At 43.4% G+C, this 26,057-nt stretch overlaps 1 protein-coding gene across 1 annotated transcript; it reads right to left on the reverse strand.

The window, feature by feature from the left end:
* Positions 1-14,842: 14,842 nt before the first annotated feature.
* IFIT3 (interferon induced protein with tetratricopeptide repeats 3) lies at positions 14,843-21,749 on the reverse strand. The gene is made up of 2 exons (XM_036265903.1): positions 21,605-21,749; positions 14,843-16,787 (listed from the first exon to the last, which is right to left on the reverse strand). The coding sequence occupies exons 1-2, from the start codon at positions 21,607-21,609 to the stop codon at positions 15,356-15,358; spliced, it is 1,437 nt and encodes a 478-aa protein (XP_036121796.1). The 5' UTR covers positions 21,610-21,749; the 3' UTR covers positions 14,843-15,355.
* Positions 21,750-26,057: the final 4,308 nt, after the last annotated feature.

Below are 26,057 nucleotides of genomic sequence, written 5' to 3' on the forward strand. Positions count from 1 at the left end.
AATCATGGCTTAAAACTACTGAGCTAGATTTTTGCTACTCAGAGTGTGGTCTGCGCACCAGCAGCAATAACATCAACTAAAGTTTATTAGAAGTGCAGAATCTCAGACCCCTCTATGCACCTACTAAATTAGAGTCTTCCCTTTAACAAGAAGTTCAGGTGATTTTCCAGTATGTTAAAGTTTGAGAGGTACTTTCTTAGATGATTCCTAGTCCCTTTCAGGTTTAAATGCTATGGAGGATGGACAGGGACTCATTCCTACTACATACCTATCTTTCTATGAGGCTATAAATCAGTAACTTCATTTCTCTGTGTCTGGTGTCCCTATATGCACCTTAAAAATGCACACAATATAATGAAGGAACATAGATCAAAATGTTTTGACCTCTACACGCAGTGTCTGGTGTTTGCTTTTGAGATAACTCATGTTTGCAAACATGTGCCAATCATCCACAGAGAAAATACTCAGGCACCAAGAACTATTCTGCTCTGAAAGTGTAAGCAATTTTCATACCATCTCAGGGATCCTAGTGGCTATCTGTGGCCCATCATGATTTACATCTCTGACGGACTCCCATGTATTCCAGTTCTAACTGAATTTTCATGATTTCATGATTACTGCTTAAGATTCCTTATCTGTAAGCAGGCCATAGGCTGAGGCTATGTCGAGATCCTGAAGTGGCTGTTGACTGACGTGCAAAGGTGCTTGGTCTTTCATGGACACCCTCAGCCTCCAGCTCAGCCAGTCTCTCTATATTGAGGTCCAAGGTGGGTCCCCCTGGGGCAGGGGGTGGGGTAGGGGGAGACTTGGCTAATCTCTGCTGGGGCTGGTCATTACTCTAGAAGAGTGATTCTCAACAAGAAGTGACTTTTGCCCCCCGCCCCCAGAGACTCTGGCAATGTCTGCAGGCATTTTTTTTTGTCACAACTAGAGATGGGATGCTACAGATATCTAGGGGGTAGAGGCCAGGGCTTCTGCTAACCATCCTACAATGCACAGAACAGCCCCACTACAGAGAATTATCTGGCCCCAAATGGCAATAGTGCCAAGACTGAGAAATACAAATTTGTTCTGAAAAAACTTTCCTCAGGGATGGAAGTGTTCTAACTCTGCTGTCTGGAGTGGTAGCCGCCAGCCACAAGCTACTACTGAGTGCTTGAAATGAAAGTAATGGGTCTGGGAAATTCATTTTTAGATTGTAATTAATTTAAATACCTAAGTAGTAACTATAGGATTGAATAGCACAGCTTCAGATAAAGGTCTGCACTGAAATGCTTGGCTTACTCCACCCACCTTGATGGAAACCAACAGGCAACTTGGGAGACATCAATTTCTTGAGCATGTGACGTTTACATCCCATGCAGTTCATTAAGAAACTGCCCATATCTTCTGGGCACTGTGATCTTTGGCTGTATGCAGGGAAATATATGTACATATTCCTGCTTAATAGGAGGCTAGTAATGTCATTTTCTCTGCCATTTCTTCCATGTGTATATTCCAATGAGTATGTAGCTACTTAAAAAGCAACAACAAAAAACCACCTCCAGGATCTGTGTGCTTGTGTCTAAATACTTCATATTGTTCCAGGTAGAACTTGCTTAGAAGCAACAGATGATGGCAATAGACAGCACAGGCAGCTTATTTTACTGGTTAATAAGCTTTATCTATTGCCCTATGGCTTCTTCTTTAACCTCCCTCCGTCAGCTTTTTCATAAACATTTTGAAGCTTCTTGACAAAGATATTGTAAGCATACCAGGTTTCAGGACTCAGCTCGGGGCCCAGCTCTTAGGGTTAGGGGGAGCTTCTGGGGTAGATCATCCAGCTAGTTCTTTGGGATTGCCAACAACCTGGGCTGTTGGGCTTCTCTTCCAGAACTTTATTGAAACACATCTTAACCCTTTTATTGCACTTTTCTCCACATTATTATTCTGCAAATTCTTTCTCATGAGTAATCTCTAGATACTGGATTCTCTGAAACCTATTGCAAAACTTTCTGCCTTGGCTATGAGCGTCTGTGCTTCTGAGATCATGTCAGATGTAGGAGAACCAAAATCCAACACTCCTCCATGATAAAAACTCTCAGAAAACTGGGAACAGAGGGAAACTTCCTCAACTTGACAACGAACACCTACACAAAGCCTGTAGCTAGCATCATATTTAGTCACAATTATACTTAATAATACGAAGGTAGATGCTTTTCCTCTAAGGCCAGGAACAAAGGAAGGATGTCCCCTCTCACCAGTTGTATCAATACTATACTAGAATTCCTGGCTAATGCAGAAAGACTGAAGAAAAAATAGAAGGTATACAAATTGGGAAGAAAGAAATAAAACTGTCTTTGAAGATGACGTGATTTCTATATAGAAATTCTCAAGGAGTCATAAACACACTCTTAGACTTAATATGCAACTATAGTAAAATAATAGGTTACAAGGTAATTATACAAAAGTCAACGACTATTGTATACACCAGCAATGAACAATCAGAATTTGAAATTCAAAACAGAATATATTTATATTAGCACCAAAAAAAACCAAGAGCCACTTAGGGATGGATAAATCTGATAACATATATACAAGGTCTACATGGGAAAAAGTAGAACACTCTGATGAAGGAAATCAAAGATCTAGTTCAATATTCATGACAAGAAGAGTCAGTATGGTTAAGATGCCAACTCTTGCCCTGGCCAGTTTGGCTCAGCGGTTAGAGCGTCGGCCTGCGGTCCGCAGAGACCCGGGTTCGGTTCCCGCTAAGGGCACGTACTTCGGTTGCAGTTTGTCCCCGGCCCTGGTTGGTCGTGCGGGTGGCAGCCACTCGATGTGTCCCTTCACGTCGATGTTTCTCTCTCTCTCCCTTCCTCTCTCTCCCTCCCAATCTATCTGTACAAAAAATGAAAAAATATCCTCGGGTTAGTATAAAAAAAAAAAAAAAAAAAAAAAAAAAAGATGCCAACTCTTCCCAAAATGATTTATATATTAGAAAAAATGCCAATCAAAATCTTAGCATATTATTCTGTGGATATCAACAAATGAATTCTAAAGTTTTTATAGAAAGACAAAAGACCTAGAATAGCCAACACAGTTAAAAGAAGAACAAAGTTGGAGGTCTGACACTAAACTACTTCAAGACTGACTATGGAGCTACAGTGATCAAGATAGTGTAATATTAGTCAAAGAGGAAACAAATGGATCAAGGGAACAGAATAGAGAGCCCAGAAATAGACCTACTCAAATATAGGCAACTGATCTCTGACAAAGGGACAAAATAATTCAATGAAGAAAGGATAATCTTTTTAATAGTGCTGGAACAACAAAACATTCACACACAAAAACAAAACAAAACAAGATTCTAGACATAACCCTTACACCGTTCACAAAAATGAACTCAAAATGGATCATAGACCTAAATATAAATGCAAAGATATTAAGTGATAACATAAAATAGAATCAAAGTGACCTTGGATTTAGCTATAGGATTTTAGATATAATACCCAAAGCACCATCAATAAAAGCTGCTGATAAGTTGCACTTTATTATTGATAAGTTGGATTCTATTAAAATTAAAAACTTCTGCTCTTTGAAAGACACTATTAAGAGAATAAAAACACAAGCCACAGTCTGGGAGAAAATATATGCACAACATATATCTGATAAAGGACTTGTATCCAGAATACACAAAGAATCCTTTAAACTAAACAATAAAACAAAACAAAAAACAATTAAAAATGGGCACAAGCTCTAAATAGACATTGCACCAAAAAATATGTATAAATGGTAAATAAGCATATGAAAAGATGCTCAACATTACATGTCATTAGGGTGTTGCAAATTAAGACAGCAGCAAGAGCCCTGGCTGGTTTAGCTTAGTGGTTAGAGCGTCCACCCATGGACCAGTGAGTTGCAGGTTTGATTCCAGTCAAGGGCACGTACCTCGGTTTCTGTTTGTCCCTAGCCCTGGTTGGGTTGTGTGGGAGGCAACCAGTCAATGTGTCTCTCTCACATGGATGTTTCTCTCATTCTCTCTCTCCCTCCCTTCCATTCTATTTGATGACAAAAAGAAAAAAAATATATCCTTGAGTGAGGATAAAAAATAAATAAATAAAAACAGCAGCAAGGTATCACTGTACACCTATTAGAATGGCTAAAATTCAAAACACTGACGACAGCAAATGCTGGTGAAGATGTGGAGCAACAGGAACTCTGATTCATTGCAGGTGGGAATGCAACATGGCGCAGCCACTTTGGAGGACAGTTTGTTACAAAACTAAAGAAACATCCCCTTACTGTACAATCCAGCACTCGTGTTCCCAGGTATCTACCCAAATAAGCTGAAAACTTATGTTCACACAAAACATGCACATGAGCAGCTTTATTTATAATTGCCAAAACTGGAATCAGTCAAGATGTCCATCATTAGGTGAGGGGATAAACAACGGTGGTGTGTCCAGACAGTGGAATATAATTCAGCAGTAAAAAGATATGAGCTATCAAGCCACGAAAAGACATGAAGCAACCTGAAGTGCATATTGCTAAGTGAAAGAAGCATCTAAAAAGGCTATATACTGTATGATTTTAACTACATAAAATTCTGGAAAAGGCCAAATTATAGAAATAAAAAAAAGATCAATGGTTGCCAGGGGTTAGAGGGAGTGGGAAATGGATGAATAGGTGGAGCACAGAGAAATTTTAGGGCAGTGAAACCCTTTTTATAATAGTGTAATGGTAGATGCATGATGTTATATACAATATAAAAAGTGAATCCTAATGTAAACTATGGATTATAGTAATAAGGTATTAATTTGGGCCATCAGTAGGCTGTGCTATACCACAGAATGCAAGATTTTAACCATAGGGGGTCCTGTAGGGATGGGTGAGGATGTGGAGCAGGTAGTATACTAGAACTCTGTACTTTGTGCATTTTTTTTTATTCTCACCTGAGGACATTTTTGCATTTATCTTCAGAGAGAGTGGGAGGGAGAGGGGAGGGAGAGAGAGATAAACATAAAGGTGAGAGAGACACATCGAGTGGCTACCATCCACACGACCCCAACCAGGGCAAGGGACAAACTGCAACCGAGGTACGTGCCCTTAGCAGGAACTAAACCTGGCACTCTCTGGTCCATGGGCCGATGCTCTAACCACTAAGCCAAACCGGCCAGGAACCTGTGCATTTTTTATAAGCCTAAAGTGCTCTATAAATGAAGTTTATTAAGTGAAAAAAAACAAAGACTGTTACGATAAGGTTGGGCAATTACTGCAGTAGGGGGAGGGTAACTATGGCAGTAGGGAGATGGGTCTGATCATAAGACCTGCAAATATCTCAAAGATTAGTCAGAAAGAGCTTTTGTTTTCTGTGGAGGAGTAAACATGGCTAGAAAGAACTGGGTGTGGGTGAGGAAGGAAAATGGTTGGCAGGATCTAACATCCGAATTTTGAGAGAGACTGTTTGGCATTCCAGTGCTGTTCAATCTGAGGGGTGAGCCAGATTTCAGGGTCCTGTGGGGGAAGAGAGAAATGCAGTCAAGTTAAATTTACAGGCCTTCTGTTCAAATCAGTCAGTGTGGACAAATCATTCACCTAATCATTTAGGAGACCCAGAACGGGAACTTGGAGGGTCTGCGTTTGGCCTTGTCATAGGCAAACGAGGGGGCCTGATGAGCCTTATCTAAGTAATAGGGAAAAGGGTGATTCTTTGCAATTTCACAAAAGAACACGAGAGGATTTGAAACCGACAGGTTGGTTACTTCTAGGTCCCAGAGCCACTCAGGCAGGGCCAGGTTGGCTGCTGGCAGAGAGGGAGGCAGACCTTTAATATGTATGGTCCATGGGTAAAATGCTTTAGTGTTGCCAGGCTACGGCTGGATTAGTCAATTCCAACCGAAAAGAATGGGGTTTTGGTAAACTCCACTGGGTCTTATCTAAGGGATGCACAGGGGAAGGCCCTGGAGGTGGGAGACTACTGCTCACAAGGATTTTGGCAGAGTCATATCAGGAACTTATACTTGCTTATGACTCTGCAGGCTGTTGTCTAGGGCAGGCACTGGGTTGAAGGGCCAATGTTGGTTTAAGGCCTTCAAGCTCCACTTCAGGCTGCTTGCCCCAACAAAATATTTACTGAGAGAGCAACACCACGGAGTAGCTAAGCAAAACTCGCAACATTTACAGGTGGGGAGAGGGTGGGTAAATATTTTGACCATAGACATTTTCTGGGAGCACGGGGCTGAGAGAAAGTTCAACATTTTCTACATCCTTCCAAATTGCCAGGTGCTTGCAGAGTTCTGTCACTCCCGTGTCCTCTGGCCTCTCCGGGCTTCATGTGTTTGTGGAGGCAGGAGACGTCACGCTAGGCTATGAAGCCTTAGAAAAACATACTGACATCATGATGTCAGCAAATTCACTCTGTCGGGGTTGAACAGCCGCAGAAAGGGATTAGACCTGCCAATGATTTATCAACACTGCGTGATAAGCCTCAACCATCTGGCTGCCTCTGGGAGCCACAGTTTTCTTTGTGAACTCCTGTGTCTATATGTATGTCATTAAAACGATGTTTTTTCTTGTTAATCTGTCTCTTATCAGTTTGATGCATGGACCTAGCCATTGAATCCAGGAGGGTAGAGCGGAAAAGACTTTTCCTCCCTTACACTATCTAAAAGCCCCAGTTCCGCTCCTGAGTTCTCCCAGAACACCTTAATAAACTTCTGCTTGTTTTTCTCTTGCTGATGTTCCTTTGTCAGTTTAATGGGCAGGGTCCCAGGCCGAGAACCTGAGAATAAGGCAGGATAGACATAAACTAGGGGGAAATCCCGACAAGTGGAAAGAGAACGTGGGAAGGGACATCTCAGGCCAATAAGCCATTGGATCTCTCCCCAGAGCCCCGCCTCCACCGTGATCAAAGAGAATAGCTTGTGGCAGGAAACCCCTGGGTGGCTGCAGAAGTCAACAAGACTGGCTAAAACAGGCTCCATCCAAGATGGAGAAAAAGTTGACCAGAGACTGACCCCAAAGCTCATTATATCATCATTATAATGAAAACTGACACCACAGATGGAAGGGGGTCCCCCGAAGAGGGTGAAGGCAGGATACTTCCCCAATGAGTCATTTTAGGAATAAGGGCCCGGCCCACCAGAAAGCAGAGACAGAATTTGGTACCACAAAGTTCCAAAACCAGAAGCATGGAAAAATCCCAGGATCTGCTGACCACATGCAACCCGCTGGCAGGTGTGCTCACGTCCACCAGGATGTGCACTCTTCCTTCTCTGACAGCAGTGCCCCGTGGGACTTGCAACCAGGGGAGCAGCGGGCGGTGGCAGCCACTCTGGAGCTCAACTCCTGATCCTATCTCCAGGAACTGAGTCCTAGCCTCTTTCGTTTCTTCTGCCTGAATAAAACGCCCTTTTGTTCTCATATTGCCTCATTCTTGAAATCTTTCCTGGGTGAGTCAAGGGCCTGGAGGTCACCTGACACGAGAAAGTTCCTGAACCATGCTGGGGCAGGGCCAGCCCCCGGCACAGAACCGGTTTGGTCACAGGAGGATAGAGGAAAAGAAATTTCCTCTATTACACTACAATATATCTCACCAATGATTATTACTATGTGCTGAATCTATCAGACTTTTTAGCAAATGAGCAAACCTGAGAGTGGTCTTGGATCCCCTCACCTCATGTTAGAAGGACCCTGACTCATGAAATACGCTGCAAGGACTATTTGGGAAAGGGGCAGAGGTGACCAGCCTTTGGTGCCTGGTGGCTGTGGAGTTATCAGTGGTGTGCAATGCGGCCGAGCTACTGTCTGCTGGGAAAGGTTTAAGTTACCTGTGGAGTTTGAAGCTGAGATATCCAATCCTAAGAGAGTTGTCTTGAGGATTCAATCTCTGGCTGCTTCTGGCCCAGCTCGATAAAGTGAGGGAAAACTTTGCCACCAGGGAAATGTCTTGGGCTTTTATTCTCTCCTCACAGTGGGAAGAGAAAGAGCTGAAACATTTCCCAAGGGGAGCTTTGGATGGACCAAAAATATGAAAGGTTGGTATTGCTATTTCTTCCAAGTAAGAGGAAAAAGTGGTTAAGCAGTTGGGGGGCTGGGTGGTGGTGCTTGTTCCACTCATTTCTTCATCCTGGAGGCTGGTCACTGCCATGATACGCCCCCGCCCCTCCCCTCCCATTCCAGCCCCAGTCTCCCCAGGCCTCTGAATGTTAACTCTGTAAGTGCTGAATTTACTGAGAGGACTTTCGGTACATTTGTAGTGGGGAATCAAAAAAAGAGATGGCTTTGTGTTTTGTGACCATTCCATTGGGACATATGATGAGGTTAATATAAACTGTTACATGCTTATAGTTTGAGAAATGCTAGTGGGATCATCTCAGTCAGAGAAAGCTGCCATAACAAAAAAAAAAAACTGTTAGTGGAACACCACTTTCTTGCTTCTTGCAGCTTGTGCGGGGATTGGAATTCAAAGGTTTTGAGTGTTGGAAACAGAACAAATCTTCATAACGTGTGGATTTTTTTCTATGAGTCTCTGGGAAAAGGGAGACCCCCTAAAAAGAGAGGCAATCTCGAGATGGAGACACTCTTTTGAAGTTTGAAGAAGCAGGTGTTAGTTGCTGATGAGCCCTTGTGATGTCAGATGTCTGACTCTCAGAGGCTGGTGATTTTCCAGGCCCCTGTATATGCTTTTGAGTGAGTCATTAGGATTCTAAGATTGAAAGACAGAAAGGGCTTAGGACAGCCTAGCTTGTCTCTGGGGCCTGGGCTATGGCTGGCTGGCCCAGCCCAGTCCAGGTTTTGTTGCTACTGCAAGACAAGCAGGTGACTCTTGAAATCTGGAACTCACACATCCTGACTGCCTGGACCTGACTCTGAGCTGAACCTGGGGCTGACTGACACCCTTAGCTTGCGCTGTGTCGACCTGGAAGAGGATTCAGTGAACAAAACCAGACCCTGGGAGCTTTGCACATGTAGGGCACCCCTCCGTGGAGCCCCAATTTATGAAAACATCACTGATGCTGGCGCAATTTCTCAGGTCACAAACAAATGCCCCAGGAAAAGCATTTCTCTGATTAACCATCTGAAACACAGCAGATCAGCTCTCTCTCTCTCTCTTTTTTTTTTTATTGTAGAAGAGGGAAAAAGTCTTTTTCCTTTGTCCATCTTAGGTTCTTTAACAGGGCCCTGCAAATTAGACTGACAAAAAACAGATTAACGAGAGAAAAACAAACAAACAAACAAACATGTGCATCATGCGTACTCATGGAGAGACCTAGCGGTGAGCAACTCAAAGGGACAGGCAGAACTTGGGTTGTATAGCATCCTAACAAGGGGACAATACATTTGTAGGAAAGTGACAATACAAAAGATACAGACTTTGAGCTTCCAGAGGCTGCAAATTGTGAAAAGATAACTACATGAGGGGAATTAAAGAAACAAGAAAAATCTCTAATAGACTATCTAACCTCACAACTTAAAGAACTAGAAAGCAAACAAAAAGAAAACACCAGAGCAAGTAAAAGGAAGGAAATAGTAAAGATCAGAGCATAAATAAATGACATAGAGACCAAAAAAACAATTTAAAGGATCAATGAAACAAAGAGCTGGTTTTTGGAAAAGATAAACAAGATTGATGGACCCTTAGCTAGACTCACCAAGAAACAAGGAGAGAGAACCCAAATACACAAAATCAGAAATGAAAGAGGAGAAGTAACAACTGACACCACAGAAAAACAAGATTGTTAACAGCTACTATGAACTATTATATGGCAACAAATTAGACAATCTAAGCAAAATGGACAAATTCCTAGAAATGCACAGTCTCCCAAAACTGGACCCGGAAGAGATAGAAAACCTGAACAGACCAATAACAACTAAGGAAATTGAAGAGGTAATCAAGATTCTCCCAGCAAACAAAAGCCCAGGCCCAGATGGCTTCACGGGGGAGTTTTACAGAACATTCAAAAAAGAACTAACACCCATTCTCCTCAAACTATTTCAAAAAATTCAAGAAGAAGGAAGACTTCCAAACTCATTTTATGGGGCCAGCATAATTCTAATTCCAAAACCAGAAAAAGACTCTACAAAGAAAGAAAACCAAAGGCCAATATCCCTGATGAACGTAGATGCCAAAATCCTGAACAAAATACTAGCAAATTGAATCCAGCAATACATCAAAAAAATTATTCACCATGACCAAGTGGGATTTATTCTAGGGATACAAGGCTGGTACAATATTCACAAATCAATAAATGTGATACACCACATAAATAAAATGAAGAATAAAAACCACATGTTCATATCAATAGATGATGAAAAAGCATCTGACAAAATCCAGCATCCATTTCTGATAAAAATGCTCAGTAAGCCCTGTCCAGTTTAGCTCAGCAGTTAGAGCGTTGGCCTGTGGTCCAGAGAGACCCGGGTTTGGTTCCTGCTAAGGGCACGTACCTTGGTTGCAGTTTGTCCCTGACCCTGGTTGGGTCGTGTGGGTGGCAACCACTCAATGTGTCCCTTTCACGTTAATGTTTCTAGCTTCCTCTTTCTCTCTTCCCCTCTCTCCCACTTTATCTGAACAAAAAATAAAAAAAAATGTCCTTGAGTGAGGATAAAAAAAAAAAGCTCAGCAATGTGGGAATAGAGGGATCATATCTCGACATAATAAAGGCCATGTATGAAAGACCTACAGCCAACATCATACTCAATGGAAAGAAACTAAAAGCATTTCCCTTAAGAACAGGAACAAGACAGGGATGCCCACTTTCGTCACTCTTATTTAACATAGTACTGGAAGTCTTAGCCACAGCAATCAGACATACATGAAGTAAAAATAAAAGGGATCCAAATTGGAAAGGAGAAAGTGAAACTGTCTTTATTTGCAGATGACATGATATTATACATAGAAAACCCCAAAGACTCCATCAAAAATCTACTAGATTTAATGAATTTGGCAAAGTAGCAGGATACAAAATTAACGTCAAGAAGTTGACGGCATTCTTATACACCAATAATGAACTCACAGAAAGAGAAACTGAAAAACAAGCCCATTTACCATCGCAGCAAAAAAATTAAGACACCTAGGAATAAAGTTAACCAAAGAAGTAAAGGACCTATTTTCAGAAAACTATAGGACATTGGAAAAAGAAATAGTGGAAGGTATAAAAAATGTGGAAGCACATACCTTGTTCATGGATTGGAAGAATTAACATCATTAAAATGTCCGTATTACCCAAAACAATCTATAGATTCAATGCAATCCCCATCAAAATACTAACAACATATTTCACAGAACTAGAACAAATACTTCAAAAGTTCACATGGAATCAAAAAAAGACCTCGAATAGCCACAGCAATCTTGAAAAAGGAGGACAAAGTAGTTGGGATCACAATACCAGATATCAGATTATACTAAAAAACTACTGTAAACAAAACAGCCTGGTACTGGCACAAGAACAGACATATACACCAGTGGAACAGAACAGAAAACCCAAAAATGGACCCAAGGCAATATGCTCAATTAATATTTGACAAAGATGGCAAGAGTATACAGTGGAGTAAAGACCGCCTCTTTAATAAATGGTGTTGGAAAAACTGGACAGCTACATGCAAAAAAAAAAAAAAAAATGAAACTAGACCATCAACTTACACCATACACAAAAATAAACTCAAAATGGATAAAGGACCTAAATGTGACCCATGAATCCATAAAAATCCTAGAACAAAATGTATGCAAATTTCAGACATCATATGCAGCAGAATTTTCACTGATACATTACCTAAGGCAACAGAAACAAAAGAAAAAATGAACACATGGGACCATATCAAACTAAAAAGCTTCTGCACAGCAAAATAAACAACCATCAAAATGGAAAGGCAACCCACTGTGTGGGAGAGCATCATTGCCAGTGATACATCAGATAAGGGGTTAATTTCCAAAATATATAGAGTACTCATACAACTCAACAAAAGGAAGACAAAGAACCCAATTAAAAATGGGCAGAGGAGCTGAATAGACACCTGTCCAAACAGGACATACCAATGGCCAAGAGACATATGAAGAAATGCTCAACATCACTGATCATCAGAGAGATGCAAATTAAAACAACAATGAGGTATCACTTCACACCTGTCATAATGGCTGCCATCAACAAATCATCAAACAACAAGTATTGGCGAGGGTGTGGAGAAAAGGGGACTCTAGTACACTGCTGGTGGGAATGCAGACTGGTGCAGCCACTATGGAAAACTATGGTGTTACCTCAAAAAATTGAAAATTGAATTGCCATTTGATCCACTGATCCCACTTGTAGGAATATACCCTAAGAAGCCTGAAACACCAATCAGAAAGAATATATGTACCCCCATGTTTATAGCAGCACTACTTACAATAGCTAAAATCTGGAAACAGCCCAAATGTCCATCAGTAGACAAATGGATAAAAAAGCTGTGGTACATATACACAATGGAGTACTATGCAGCTGTAAGAAAAAAAGATCTCTTATCCTTTGAGACAATATGGAGGGACCTGGAGAGTATTATCCTAAGTGAAACAAGCCAAGCAGTAAAAGACAAATACCACATGATCTCACTTATTTGTGGAATATAATTAACAGTCCGAGGAATTGGGTAGTCCCAGAAATGTGGAAGTAGGGTACAGACTGACAACCCTCAGAAGAGGGGATGGTGGGGGGAGGGAAGAGATAAACCACAGAACTTATATGCATGTACGCATAACCAATGGACATGGACAACAAAGCCGGTGACGGGGTGGGGGGAATGGGGAGGAGGGTGTCAATGGGAAAAAAAGGAGGAACATCTGTAATAAAAATAAAATTTAAAAAAAAGTTATGATTGTTGAATGCGACACTTTGATTTGTGATCATGAAGAAAAAGAAAAACTTAGCATGTGGGGAAGTACAGGGGAGGGGAGAGGCATTAACGGTCTTTGTTTTTCAGAAATTGTTTCTGGAGGCTTTCCTTCCTTCCTGAAGGCAATCTGCCCATTTCACCCTTCCCACCCATGCCAGTGCTTTGAATTCAGACCGCTGAGCCAGTGAGCACAGGGGACAGCAATGGGCTGGCAGGGTGGGGGCCAGCTCCTGAACTTTCCACTCAGGAAACCTTAGACATCATCTTCACTCATGAGGCAGATGAACTGGTATTGAGGATGAACAAATATTTGGAAGTGTCAGGCAGCCCTTCTAAAACCAAGGACTCCCCTGAACTTTTTGGACTGGACTGGGACCCCAGGGTGGGGAGCTGTACAGTGGAAGGCCACACTTGGGGAGCTTATTAACCTGTACTGCCTGACTAAGGCATTTCCTGCCTGGGGCACCCGAACAATTGTAAATTGTTTCCAGGGGTACCACGTGTGTCTTCTGAGATTGTACTTCTCATGTGTATTTCTGATGATTGTGATAATGCTTCAGCCTAGGAAGGCAGCCAGGTCAAATTATTGGCCAGAGTTGTGCTGTGTCACCAGGTAAAAAGAATGGTACAGAAACTCAAGGAGGAAGTGACCTGGACTTCAAACACAGAACTTACTAATTAGTAGGATGACTAAATTCAGGATCCCTGAAAAGCATAACTGAGGCCAATACTGTAAGAGCTCACCCTGACATGTGGGATCCTACTGATAACACTTTGGCTGTAAAGACACCTTGACTGAGGATAGACTATGCAGAAAAGCATAGGCCAGAGACCATGATCCTTAGAAAGGTCTGCTTGCAGGGTTGGCCCTTAGTGGGCATCTGGGAACCTGGATTTTTGGAGTGTTCCCACCATTCCCTACCCAATAAGCATGGTTACTGTTTGTGCAAACGATGTGATTCATGTCGACATCTGCTTTCCTTGTGGGAGTCTGGAATTTTGGTATGTATGTGTTAAGCAGAGTCCCTATGCAACTAGTCCCCAATGAAACTATTGGCCATGGAGTTTCTAATTAGCTTCACAAAAGTTGTCACAATTTGATGTTGGAGAAATCAAGCAGATCCTGTATGATCCTATTGGGGGAGACTTTGGGAAATTGTGCCTTGTTTCCATTATTCTTGGATCCAGGCACCTTTTCCCTGTGCTGATTTTCCTTTGTACCTTTTTGTTGTCATAAATCTAGCTGTGAGTACGACTCAAGGTTGAGGTCTATAAATCCTTCTAGTGAAAAAGACCAGACCCACGGGCTGTCCTGAGTTTTCTGTTGCTGACTTCTTAGATTTTTCACTGGCAGAAAACAAGGCTGCAGCTGTTAGGAAATGCTCTCTCCATCTGGCCGAGCAAAGGAGAAAAGGCAAGGACTGGGCAAGTGTGGCTCTCTCTTCAACCTACCCAAGTTCTTGTGAGGATTCCCCTGTAAGACTCAAATGGCTGCTCTTAGATTCCCAAACCACGGGAACACTGGCTAGGGACACAGCATCGTTCTCGGATACCTGGGATAAGGGGCTCCTGTAGATGCCAGTTGCAGGTATGTTTCCACATAATTTAGCAGAGAGAAGGAGCAGGGATATCAAAACTCTTCTGTTTATTATCTAAAATTAGAGTCAATATTTCTCCATAATCATGGTGAATGTGTGTGTGTGTGGGGGGGGCCTGTAAAATGGTATTTAGCAGGGAAGTGATTGCTGAGGTGTTGCTGGGTACTGGGCTTGGGTGAGGCTCCTGAGTTGCAATGAAAGTCATAGTTCCCATAGCCCTGGATGGGCTGGCTACAGGGTGAGAGTGTTAGTTCCAAGGAGGAGCTAAAATGGGCATGTTGAGAATAGTGTGGCAGGCTGTCACAATTACCCACCATCCTTAACAAGAGAAACTTGGGGAATGAATCTTTCTCTTAGTCACACATGCAAACCACACAATTACATCTATCCTGGGTGGAAAATTTGAAATTTATTATAGCATTACTATTAACAATACATCTTTACTGTAGTATCACGATCAAAAATACAAACATATATATGTATATGTGGCTGAAGTCAAGAGCAATACATAAGGAATACTGCAGGGTTAGTCAAAAGCTAGTCTTCTAGAAAGTCCAGAAGGTTAAATAGTAATGGGATGAAGAAAATGAGATTCTATTGGTAGGCAGGTACCAGCTATGACTCTTGGCAAATGGGGGATTTCTGGTACACTGTATGCAAACTGAGATAATCACATCTTGCAGATCTGAAGCACTGCTTCTAGTAGTCATTCATTATTAGACAACTGAGTATGGCTGGTATGGAACCAGGGAGACAGACATGAGCAAACAACTCTCTAACAATGTACCTTAAAGCCACCTCACTCAGAAGGCTCAGATTGGGGAACTCCTGCCTTCCCACCCTTCTTCCCCTCGTGACCACCATTCCAGGCTTCCCCGTCTGTGCCTTTGCCTCCCCTCTGTGTCAGCTCAGGGGTGGAGGGGTTTCACTGAGACTGGAGCTGCTGCACCCTGGCCCACTTCTGCACTGCCTTCTTCAAGCTCCGATGCTGGCAGGAAAAAGCTGCTTATGCCTGAAGGGCTGTTCCTCAGCAGGAGGCCCAGCTCCTTCTCAAAACACCCAGCTGCTTGCAGCAGGTCTCCATTCAGCTTGTGAGTTAATCCTTGGAGATACCAATCATTCTGTGCGGTCTGTGGAAGCTGATTTTCAGCCCCGTTCTGTGGCTGGTACTTCAGCTTCTCCTTCTCTGTCCTCAACGGATGTAGGACAGGAGTGTCTTCAGATCTCCCATTATGCTCCTGAAAGTTGGAGTAGTGCGGATGGAGTGGTTTCCTGTTGGCCTCGGAGAGCTCCTTACTGCAAGGTGTCTGATGGCATTGTTCTGTTTCCAGCTCAGTGAGATCAGAATTTGCAGCCAGAGGATTTGGTTCTTTCTTAGCAGCTTTCTTCAAATAGTGCATAGCCTGTTTCCTCAGTTCTTCGATCTCTCCATTTCTAGGAGCTTCAGAGTCCCCTCGGTCCTGAATTTTTTGCACTTTTGCCTGATAGCAGTGTGCAATCAGGTGACAGAGGTAGCGACTGTTTGGCAAGGATGTCAATGCCTTTTGAAGCAGCTCAATAGCTTTGTCTAGATCACCTTTTTCCTGGTAAAATTTGGCCGCACTTTGAAGAACATCTCTTTGGCAAGGAGCTCTCTCCAGGGCCTCTATCACCCATAGTTCTCCTTCAGCTTCTTTCTTTGTCTTTTGCAACTGGAGGCCCAAGAGAACTTTGATATACTGATTGTCAGGATTGAGCTCAATGGCCTGCTTCAGGACAGTGGCGCAGAACTGCTTCGGGGGTTCTTCGTCCAGATAGTACATCGCGATTGCCAGCCCAGAGGAGAATTCTGGGTTGTCGGGTTTCTCTTCCAGAGCCTTCTCAAAATACACCTTCACCCTTTCACTTCGCTTTGCTCCGCACTGGAGCAGCGCCCACCCTTCCTCACAGTCAAGCTCAGGACACTCAATCCTGTACGGATTTGAAAACTTCTTGCACACTCGGCTGACCTTGTCCACGTAGGCCTGGGCCTCTGAGAGCCTGCCCAGGTGGTAGTAGACCCAGGCGTAGTTGCCCCAGGTGACCAGACTGCGGATTTCTGCCTGGTCCCCGTGCTCTTGCTGGATCGCCTCTTCCGCTCTCCGTAAGCATTTCAGAGCTTCCTCATTCTGACCCTTGAGGTGTTTTATGTAGGCCAACAGGTTGTACATTGTAGCTTTGGACTCATGATTTAAAAATTCGATCTGGTCACACACTCTATCTTCTAGATCATCTGCGACACGTTCTTCCTTAAATAAGTTCCACGTGAAATGGCATTTCAGCTGTGGAAGGATTTTCTCCAGAGAGTTCTTGTTGACCTCACTGTGGAGAAAACAAACACGGTCACTGTAATGTGTACCTGTCAAGCATGGCACTATGTGATGCAATTACAGGTTAATTGCGCCTGTCAACTTGACTGGGCCATGGGATGCTCAGACATCTCGTTGAACATTCGTTCTGGACATATCTGTGTTCCCAGAAGAGCCTAGCATTTGAATCAGTGGACTGAGGACAACAGATTGCCCTCCGCAACTTTCCCTTGGCCCGAGGGGGCGGGGAGGAAGGCAGAGAAAGGGTGAATCTGCTCCTTCTGCGTGTCTGGCTTGGTGGGAACATTCCCTTAGACTGGAACATATACCACAGGCGATCTGGTTCTCATTTTTTGGACTCAGACCAGAGCTACACCACTGGCTTTTCCGTGTCTGCGGCTTACAGACAGTGGATCACGGCATGTCTCAGCCTCCATAATTATGTGAGCCAATTTCTCATACTACTCTCTCTCTCTCTAGCTCATTTACATATATAAGTATACATATATATGTATGTATGTATACCAGCATTAGTTGGGAATCTTTAAAAAAAAAAATAAGGGCAATATAAAAAAAAGCAGTAAGAATGAATGTTTACAAATTAGGTAGAACTAATACCAAAAAGGGTTAAAATTCTCAAAGAGGAAAAGCAAAACGTCCAGTTGTATAAAGCCCCTTCCCTTGCAAGAAATGGGCATAAGGCTAAAGACCCAGTTTGGTTTCCCTGCTGAAAATGTACAAAATAACAGTACAACCACTTGAAGTGAAACGCTGTGAGTCCATTCCTGGAACCTGCCTGCTTTCGATCTACGGGAAGCTGAGGGCCAAGGTGCCAGGCAGAGCGGTGGGAGAACGGCCCAGAGTTCTCCGTCCACCTCTCTCCTTCAAGTGCAAGCTGAGGACAACACGCGCTCAGTGAAGCCTGCGGTCTGCAGTTACCTGACTGAATTTCCTCCGTTTACCTGACTGAATTTCCTCCGTTGTAGTGCTCAGCATAGTTGACTTCTCGGCTAGCAAAAACATGGAAGAGCCTGGAACAACTTTCAGCAAGCATCTGCTGTCTCTTCCCAGCCTTTGTGGGCCGGGCCCGACATCAACCAGCAGTGTATCTACACATCTCCTACTGGTCCTGGTAATCCGGAGAACCCTGACTGATGCACACCTCTAAATTTTCCTAGACAGGGGAGCAGGTATTACCACTCCCTGAACTAACCTTTGGCAGCTATGGTCTGTGTGAGAACCCACAGAGGACATCTTTCCCACTGGGTGCACAGATGTGCAGTGGGCGGGGCAAGGCGGGTGAGATGAGAGGCCTGCAGGGAGAGGAACTGGGATCTCTAGTCCTGCTCAGTTACTAAGTCAGGGCTCAGGCCGCACAGATTCTGAGGAGTAAGTTTTATTTAGCGATCCAATGACCCTTTACAGTGCTGCCTTTTTGTGTCACCCCGTTAGCTTTGGGGGACACTAAGAAAAATAAAGTTATCCTGGCCGTCTCTGCCCCTTGGAGCTCACAGTCTGGTTGGAAGGAGCCTCGAGAAGAAGAGAACCCCGGGGGGGTGCCACCCTGCTGTGTGACCCGGTTCTTTCCCTTCCTCCCCACCACGTCCCTACCTCTACACACCGACTCATGAGGGCTTTGTTTCCGTCTGATGGAAGCAGTGTCCTGGGCAGCCCAGATCCCCAGAGAGCACGACTTTGTTTCAAGAAACAAACAACATCCACAAGTTTGTGGTTTGTAGTTGAAGGACACCAAGGGAGATCACTTGCCTTACTTACTGTGAATAAGTTATACAAAATTGCAGTGTGTTCTCACATCTGTATTTGCTTAGGGCTTAGGGTATGGTTACTGAGTTAGAGCTCCTCCTTTCTTACCAGTGGATGCTTGGCCCCTTAACATTGGAAAGAGCCCCCAGAGATCATTAAACCCAGTGCTGTCCATATTTTTTTAGCTCACAGGCTAGCACAATTTTATAAAAAAAAATTATGAACAAATAAAGTTGTCAATTTGTTTGATAATCCAATGACATGAGGAGGAATTTCATCCCCACACACTAACCATCTGTTCTTACCAACATTTTATTAAAAAAAGATAAAGGAAGCATTTTTATTATCATTGGCAATAGTAAATCTGTAACTATCAGTAATTACTTATGCTGCCTTCAGCTTTAAGGACACACACAGTCTGAAAGTTAGGGGATGGAAAATGATACTCCATGCAAACAAACAAACAAACAACACACAGAAAAAACCCCAGGAATAACTGTACTTACATTGAAAAAACTAAATTTAACCCAAAGACTGTAACCCAAAGAAGCAAAAAAGGTTATTATATAATAATGAAGGGGTCAGTCTAATAAGAGGATATGATATTTGTAAATATTTTGAACCCAATGCACGTACATCTAGATATATAAAGTAAATATTGATAGACCTGAGAGAGAAATAGACAGCAATACAATAATAGCAAGGGACTTTAACACCACTTTCGACAAGGGATAGATTATTGGGCAGAAACTCAATAGAGAAACATGAGGCTTAAACAACAGGCCAACCCAGGTGAACTTCAACATTTACAGAACATTCCACCCAACAACAGCAGAGCACACACTCTTCTCAAGCACACGTGGAATATTCTCCAGGACAGCGCAGATGTTAGGCCACAACACAAGTCTTAATAAAACTGAAGAGCGAAGTCATATCAAGCATTTTTCTGACCACTGCTATTCAGTCATAGCAGAGAAGAAAATCCTGCCATTTGCGACATCATTGATGGACCTTGAGCATATTATGCTAAGAGATATGAGGCAGACAAAGGAAATACCGTATGATATCTCTTATATTTGGAGTCTAAAACAAAAAAAATCAAATGCATAGAAGTAGAGTAGGAAAGTGGTTGCCAGGGACAGAGAGTGGGGAAGATAGGGAGAGGTTGACAAGAAGGTACCAGCTTTCGTCTCTGAAACGAGGAAGGTCTGAGGACCTGAAGGATAATAATGGTGACCATCGTTAATAACACTGTACTGTACAACTGAAATTGCTAAGAGAGTAGAATTAAATGTTCTCACCAAAAACAAATGAACAATAGAGAAGGGTAAACATGTGAGGTGATGAATGTGTTCACTAACTAGATGGGAGAGGGAATCCTTTCACAATGTATCAAAATGACTACAATGCACAGTTTAAATATCCTTATGACTTTATGCGTCAGTTATACCTTGAGAGACCTGAATTTGCAAAAAATGGTCCTAGCAGTTCTCGTCACTTTTTCTTCTATGTAGTTGAAATACATGAAACACTGCTTTTCTTTCACCTTCAGTTTTTATTATATATTTGTTATATGTTGATAAACATATTTATATGTTCATATGTAATTGGCATTTATGATGACACTAACATATTTGAGTAGGTAAAAATAGAACATTTGATGATAATGCTGACTTAATTACAAAATACTGTTGCCTTTCTAGTGCTGCTGGTATGGCTCAGTGGATTGAGCATCTGCCCAGGGACTGAGAGGTCTTGGTTCGATTCCTGGCCAGGGCACATACTGGGGTTGTGGGCTCGATCCCCAGTAGGGGGTATGCAGGAGGCAGCCAATCATTGTATCTCTCTCACATCAAGTTTCTTTTTCTCCCTGCCTCTCTCTCTAAAATATCAATAAAAACATTTAAAAAAATACTATTGCCTTTCTAAAACCCAAACTCCACTTGCCAACTTTTCTCACTTAATAATTTATATCATGTGTGTTTGAAAGTTGCTCTAAAAATTAAATATGTATGTATAAAATTAAATAAATCACTGAACAATAACTAAGTTCAGCTATGTAAAGGGAGGACAGGAAGCAGGTGGAATGAAGGCTGCAGGAACTTGACCAGGCTTTATTTCTGATCAGGAATGCAAAATGCAGGGCCCAGGAATTTGCATTCTAATAGAGTACTCAGCTTGGTTTGTTATACCAGCCAGCTGGACACAGTTGAAAAACTGTAACACTTTCTCCCTGTGTAACACTTTCTCCCAGGGGAGGTCTGGCCGAAGAAGACATAGTCCTCAATTCTGAAAGAGCACCTTGCAAGGTAGAAGTGGCCTCACTGTATATTGGAGTTTTGAAGTGCTGAATTAGTAGCACATTTGCTAAGAAATAAGCATGCTTTTATTTATTTTATTAAAAAGAATTTTTTTCTTTATTGATTTTTAGAGAGAGAGGAAGAGAGAGAGAGCAAAAGAGAGAAACATTGATGAGAAAGAGCATTGATTGTCTGCCTCCTGCATGCCCCCCAGGGGGAGATCAAGCCCACAACCTGGCCATGTGCCCTGACCAGAAATCGAACCAGTGACCTCTTGGTGCATGGGTTGACGCTCAACCACTGAGCCGCACCAGCCGGGCATGCATGCTTTTAAAATAACCACAACCACAACCACAGAACTCACAAAACCTCTGATTTAGTCTTACAATATACAAGAAACAGAAGAGGGACCAGGACCTCCGGGAATTGTCCTCCAGGCCCTGTCCTATTTGCCCAGATTTTGCCTGAAAGTACCCTAGCAGAGTATCCCTCTAGGCTCTCTCAACAAGCTCCAGTCTCTTCCTGGCCCTACCTCGCAGCTGGGAGCACTTCCCTCAGGGAACTTAGGCTGCTTGACTGTGAACAGAAAAAAAAACCCACAGAAATAAAAAAGCATGAAATGCTAAGACAGATTCATGATATAGTTAAGAGCAATGCATCTTTAATCTGTAAGCAAACTCCGAATCAGGATAATTCTGAAGTAGCTGTCAGAACAAGACTCGTGAGAAATGCTCCACTTCCTATCAGAGAAGCCAGGCATATTTACCTCATGATGGCTGTTCCCTGCGATTCGGAGAAGCGGGGATCCAGGCTGATTTTACGTTCTGCCTATGGATTGCAAACAGGTGCTGAAGAGTTTTCCAGCCCTGATGCTGTTCCTCTGGTCTGTGCTTTTATGAGCTAGAAATGGAAACTGAAACTGATGCAATGCTGTCCAGATTCTGGGTGAGGAGAAACTGAAACTGGCGTGAGAGCTAAGCTCACTCTCTGCTGGGGATGTTGTTCTGCACAGTTTTTGCAGTTGTGTTGGAGAGTTTGGAAAAGGCACTAGAGATGACCTGCTGATTCCAGACCCTACTCCTAGAGACTCTGATCCAGTCTGCAGTGTGGCCTGGGGCTTAGGAATTTGCGTTTTTACACGCACCCTGGAATTTCTGTTGCAGGAGTGAAACCAAGGGTCCTTAGGACTTTAATTCAATTTAACTTTAAATCTTAGTCCTAGAAATCATCTCTTTCTTTATAGGTATACCCCTCGGAGATGAGCCTTTCCTCCAGATAATCCCCAATGCAGAAGACCGGATCTGACTAGTGATAACAGTGTCTGGACCTCTGGCAGGCTAAAGATATGTTATGAAACATAACTAAAGCTCTTAGCTATGTTTCAGCTCCTGAGCCCTAAAGCAGAACCCCACCCCCACCCCCCGGCTACTTTCCCATGAGACCAGACAGAGGAATGCCAGGACGAATCTCAGAGCTGTCCTCAAAACCTAAAGAAGTGACTCATTACCCTTACCTCACCTCCAACCAAGGAGCTCCCAGCATGACCCTGAACCCTTCACCCCTGGGGTAATGTAATTTGGCCCTATGTAACCTGTCACCTACGTGCCATGGGGGAGTTCGAACTTTTGCTCAAAAGCTTCCTGTTCTCTGGGGTGGCACCATTCCTAATAAAATAGCCAGTGTTTTTCCACTGCCATTATGGGTGTCTAGTGTTTGGCTCTGCTAGCACTGGGCGAAGGAACTCTTTCTGTTCTATTACGGGAGTTCGTTCCGGTACCACATATTGAAAAACAATGTTCTAGAGGTGTTTTGAAAAGCAGTTTTCTATTAACTTGCAGCGGGTAAGGGTGGGGGGGGGGCATAATGTAATGAATCAGACGTTCTAGAATAGAGAAAAATAACTACAGGATACCTGTTAAGGTATCTCTTTGACCAGCTCTGAGACATTTCTTGAATCACATCATTTAGTCTCATTTTCTTACTTTTATTTATTTTTTATTTTTTTTATCATCCTCACCCGAGGACATTTTTCCATTTTTTGTTCAGGTAGAGTGGGAGGGACAGAGAGGAACAGAGAGAGAGAGAAACATCGACGTGAAAGGGACACATCGAGTGGCTGCCACCCGCACGACCAACCAGGGCCGGGGACAAACTGCAACCGAGGTACGCGCCCTCAGCGGGAACCGAACCCAGGTCTCTCCGGACCGCAGGCCGATGCTCTAACCGCTGAGCCAAACTGGCCAGGGCTCATTTCCTTACTTTTAAAATGGCCTAGAAGGAATTGCCTTTTTCCTTTCATCCCAATGATAGAAAACTATGCCATGGGTGGGTGGGGGAGGGGGGGTCCATTTATACCTTCATCTAAGGTTTGGCCCCAAAGAGTGAGTCGCCATCAAAGAGTGGTCCTCACTCTCCAAACAGGGACCCTGAGGGCCTAGCTCTCCCAGTCCCTATCTCTTCTCTCTAACATGAGCATAAATAAAAGCATGAAGACATTTCATCCTTTTGGCTTTTGTGCACAGAGCTGGGAAATGCTTGGCACTAGATTTTGGCATGTGGGTAATGACCCTATTCTGACATCTACTCTCTCTGTGCAGTCTTGGGTTAAGTAATTTGCCCTCTGACCCCTATCTTTCTCACTTAGAAAGTGAGGCTCATAAAAAACAGTAGTTCTTACCCTGGCCAGTTTGGCTCAGCGATTGAGCACTGGCCTGTGGACCAGAGAGTCCCGGATTTGGTTCCTGCTAGGGGCGTGTACCACACACACACACACACACACACACACACACACAATAATAATAATAGTTCTTCCTGCCTAGGGCTATTGGCAAGATGATATGAGATAAAGCCTGTAAAGCACTTAACAGAATACACTACCTACTACTGATCACATAGAAACCGTCACAACCGTGATTACTGGTATATTTGTGGTATGATTTTAAATGAATTTTGAGTGAGTAAAGGGAGCAACAGAGTTCCTCAGTGTACGGGGCAGAGGAGGGCACCCCTGAGCCAGCCAACAGGTGCTAGGTATTTCCCTGAGTAGCTCCCCCTTTCTCTCCCCCTTTCCCAATTGTTAGCATTGCTGGGGAGGAGCAGCTGACCCTGAGGTGGCCCCTGCAGCCTCTGGGAATGGGCACATTGATGTGGACTCTAGAGAGCATAGACTGGAATGTCCCCTCAGACTTCCTCAGGTCAGTGACTCTGGACAGGTCTCTGCAAAAACTCTGGGACAGATCAAGGTTCTGGGCAGAGCCAGGTTTGATGGTCCTCCTTACTCACAGAGGCACAACTGACATTGCTTATGACCAGGAGCTCGTTATATAGAAAGAGACAACCCGAGTCACTTGGCTGTGGATTCCTCTGACCCTTGCACGTGGGAGCCCTGCATCTTCTTCCTGCACTCCCTGAGTGGTCACCAAGATCCTTCCTCCCAGGCAATTCATTCCTCAACCTGTCCCTAAAATGTTTGATGGGAAAGACTTCTTTTTCTCTCAGTTCTCTCTCCTGAGGCTCTATGTGCAGGCAGAACTCCAGCAAATCTATATGCATTAAAAATTTTTTTTTTTTTTGTCCTCACCTGAGGACATTTTTGCATTTATCTCCAGACAGAGCGGGAGGGAGAGTGAGAGGAAGAGAGAGAGAGAAACATCGACATGAGAGAAACACATCAAGTGGTTGCCACCCACACAACCCCAACCAGGGCCGGGGGCAAACTGCAACCAAGGTACGTGCCCTTAGCGGGAACTGAACCCAGGACTCTCTGGTCTGCAAGCCGACGCTCTAACCCCTGAGCCAAACTGGCCAGGGCAATCTACATGCATTTTTAAAATTAAGTGTACTAAGGTTATACTTTACCCACAATAAAATGTACCCATTTTAAGTGTGTCGTTTGATGAGTTTTGATGAATGCATATACTCATGTAACTACCTGCACTAACTCCTTATAGACTATCTGCATCATCTTCAAAGTTGCCCCTGTGTGCCTTCCTAGCCGATTCAGCCCCATCTGCTACCATGCCCTGGAAACCATTTTTCTGCTTTCCATCACTGGAAATTAGATCAGTATTAGAAAAGTGATGAGGTCATTATGGTGCTTAAAAGAATTTTCTTTTTATGTTTCTATTGATTTTTTAGAAGAGAGAAAGAGAATTATCCATGTGTGAGAGAAGCATCAATTGGCTGCCTCCTGCACGCCCCCTACTGGAGATCAAGACCCTACCTGGGCATGTGCCCTGATGGGGAATCAAACCAGGACTTTCGAGGCTCAATCCCCTGAGCCATACTGGCAGGGCAAGGTCATAATGTTTTGAAGAGAAATTATTTTCTGCTGCTCACGAGCTCTCATCACAGCAATAAAAAATCAACTCTAAGCCTTCAGTCTGTTTTCATATAAGAAATGGAAAAAATAAATGCCCATCTGTAAGAGTCATGTCGGCCACGTCCCGCCTTGAAGTGGTCAAACTTTCAAGGCAAAATTCCTCGCACAGTGAGTTGGGTTTGGACTAGCAGTTCCATCTTTAATAGTATCTGCTGAAAAGAAAAGCTTCCTTTTAAAATGACAAGAAAGCCCTGGTCAGTTTGGTTCAGTGGTAGAGAGTCAGCCCGTGGACCATGAGTCGTGGGTTCAATTCAGGTCAAGGGCACATACCTCGATTTCAGTTCATCCCCTGCCTTGGTCAGGGTCGTGCGGGAGGCAAGCAGTCGATGTTTCTCTCTCTCTCCCTTTCTCTTCTTCTCTCTCCCTCCCACTCTATCTATGAAGATAAATAGAAAAATACCCTCGGGTGAGTATTAAAAAATAAAATAAAATGACAAGAAAGATGCATATATGCACAACCAACTGACCGACTGACACGGACACTAGGCTGGGAAAGGCAGGAGGGGGCGGACGCAGGAAGGAGGCGGTCAATGGGGAAAAAGGGGAGACATCTGTAATACTTTCAACAATAAAAAATAAATAAAATGACAAGAAAGCCTTTTAGTGCTTCAAAGAAAAACAATAACAATACCCCATAAACAGTAGTTCTCTTATTTCTGACACTGAACCAGCAAACTTCTTTGTGCCTGAGTGGATCTAACCACTTCTGCCAAGCTATCCCATCTCCTGGCTCCCAGCTCCACCAGCTGTTCCAGGGAACAGTTCTGAAAGTTTAGGGAGCTGAGTGCGTACCCCCCCCCCAAAGAAAAAGTGTCAATGCTGATGAAAGCATGATTAG

This window comes from Molossus molossus, unplaced genomic scaffold, assembly GCF_014108415.1.
Source record: "Molossus molossus isolate mMolMol1 unplaced genomic scaffold, mMolMol1.p scaffold_m16_p_17, whole genome shotgun sequence".
NCBI lineage: Eukaryota > Metazoa > Chordata > Mammalia > Chiroptera > Molossidae > Molossus > Molossus molossus.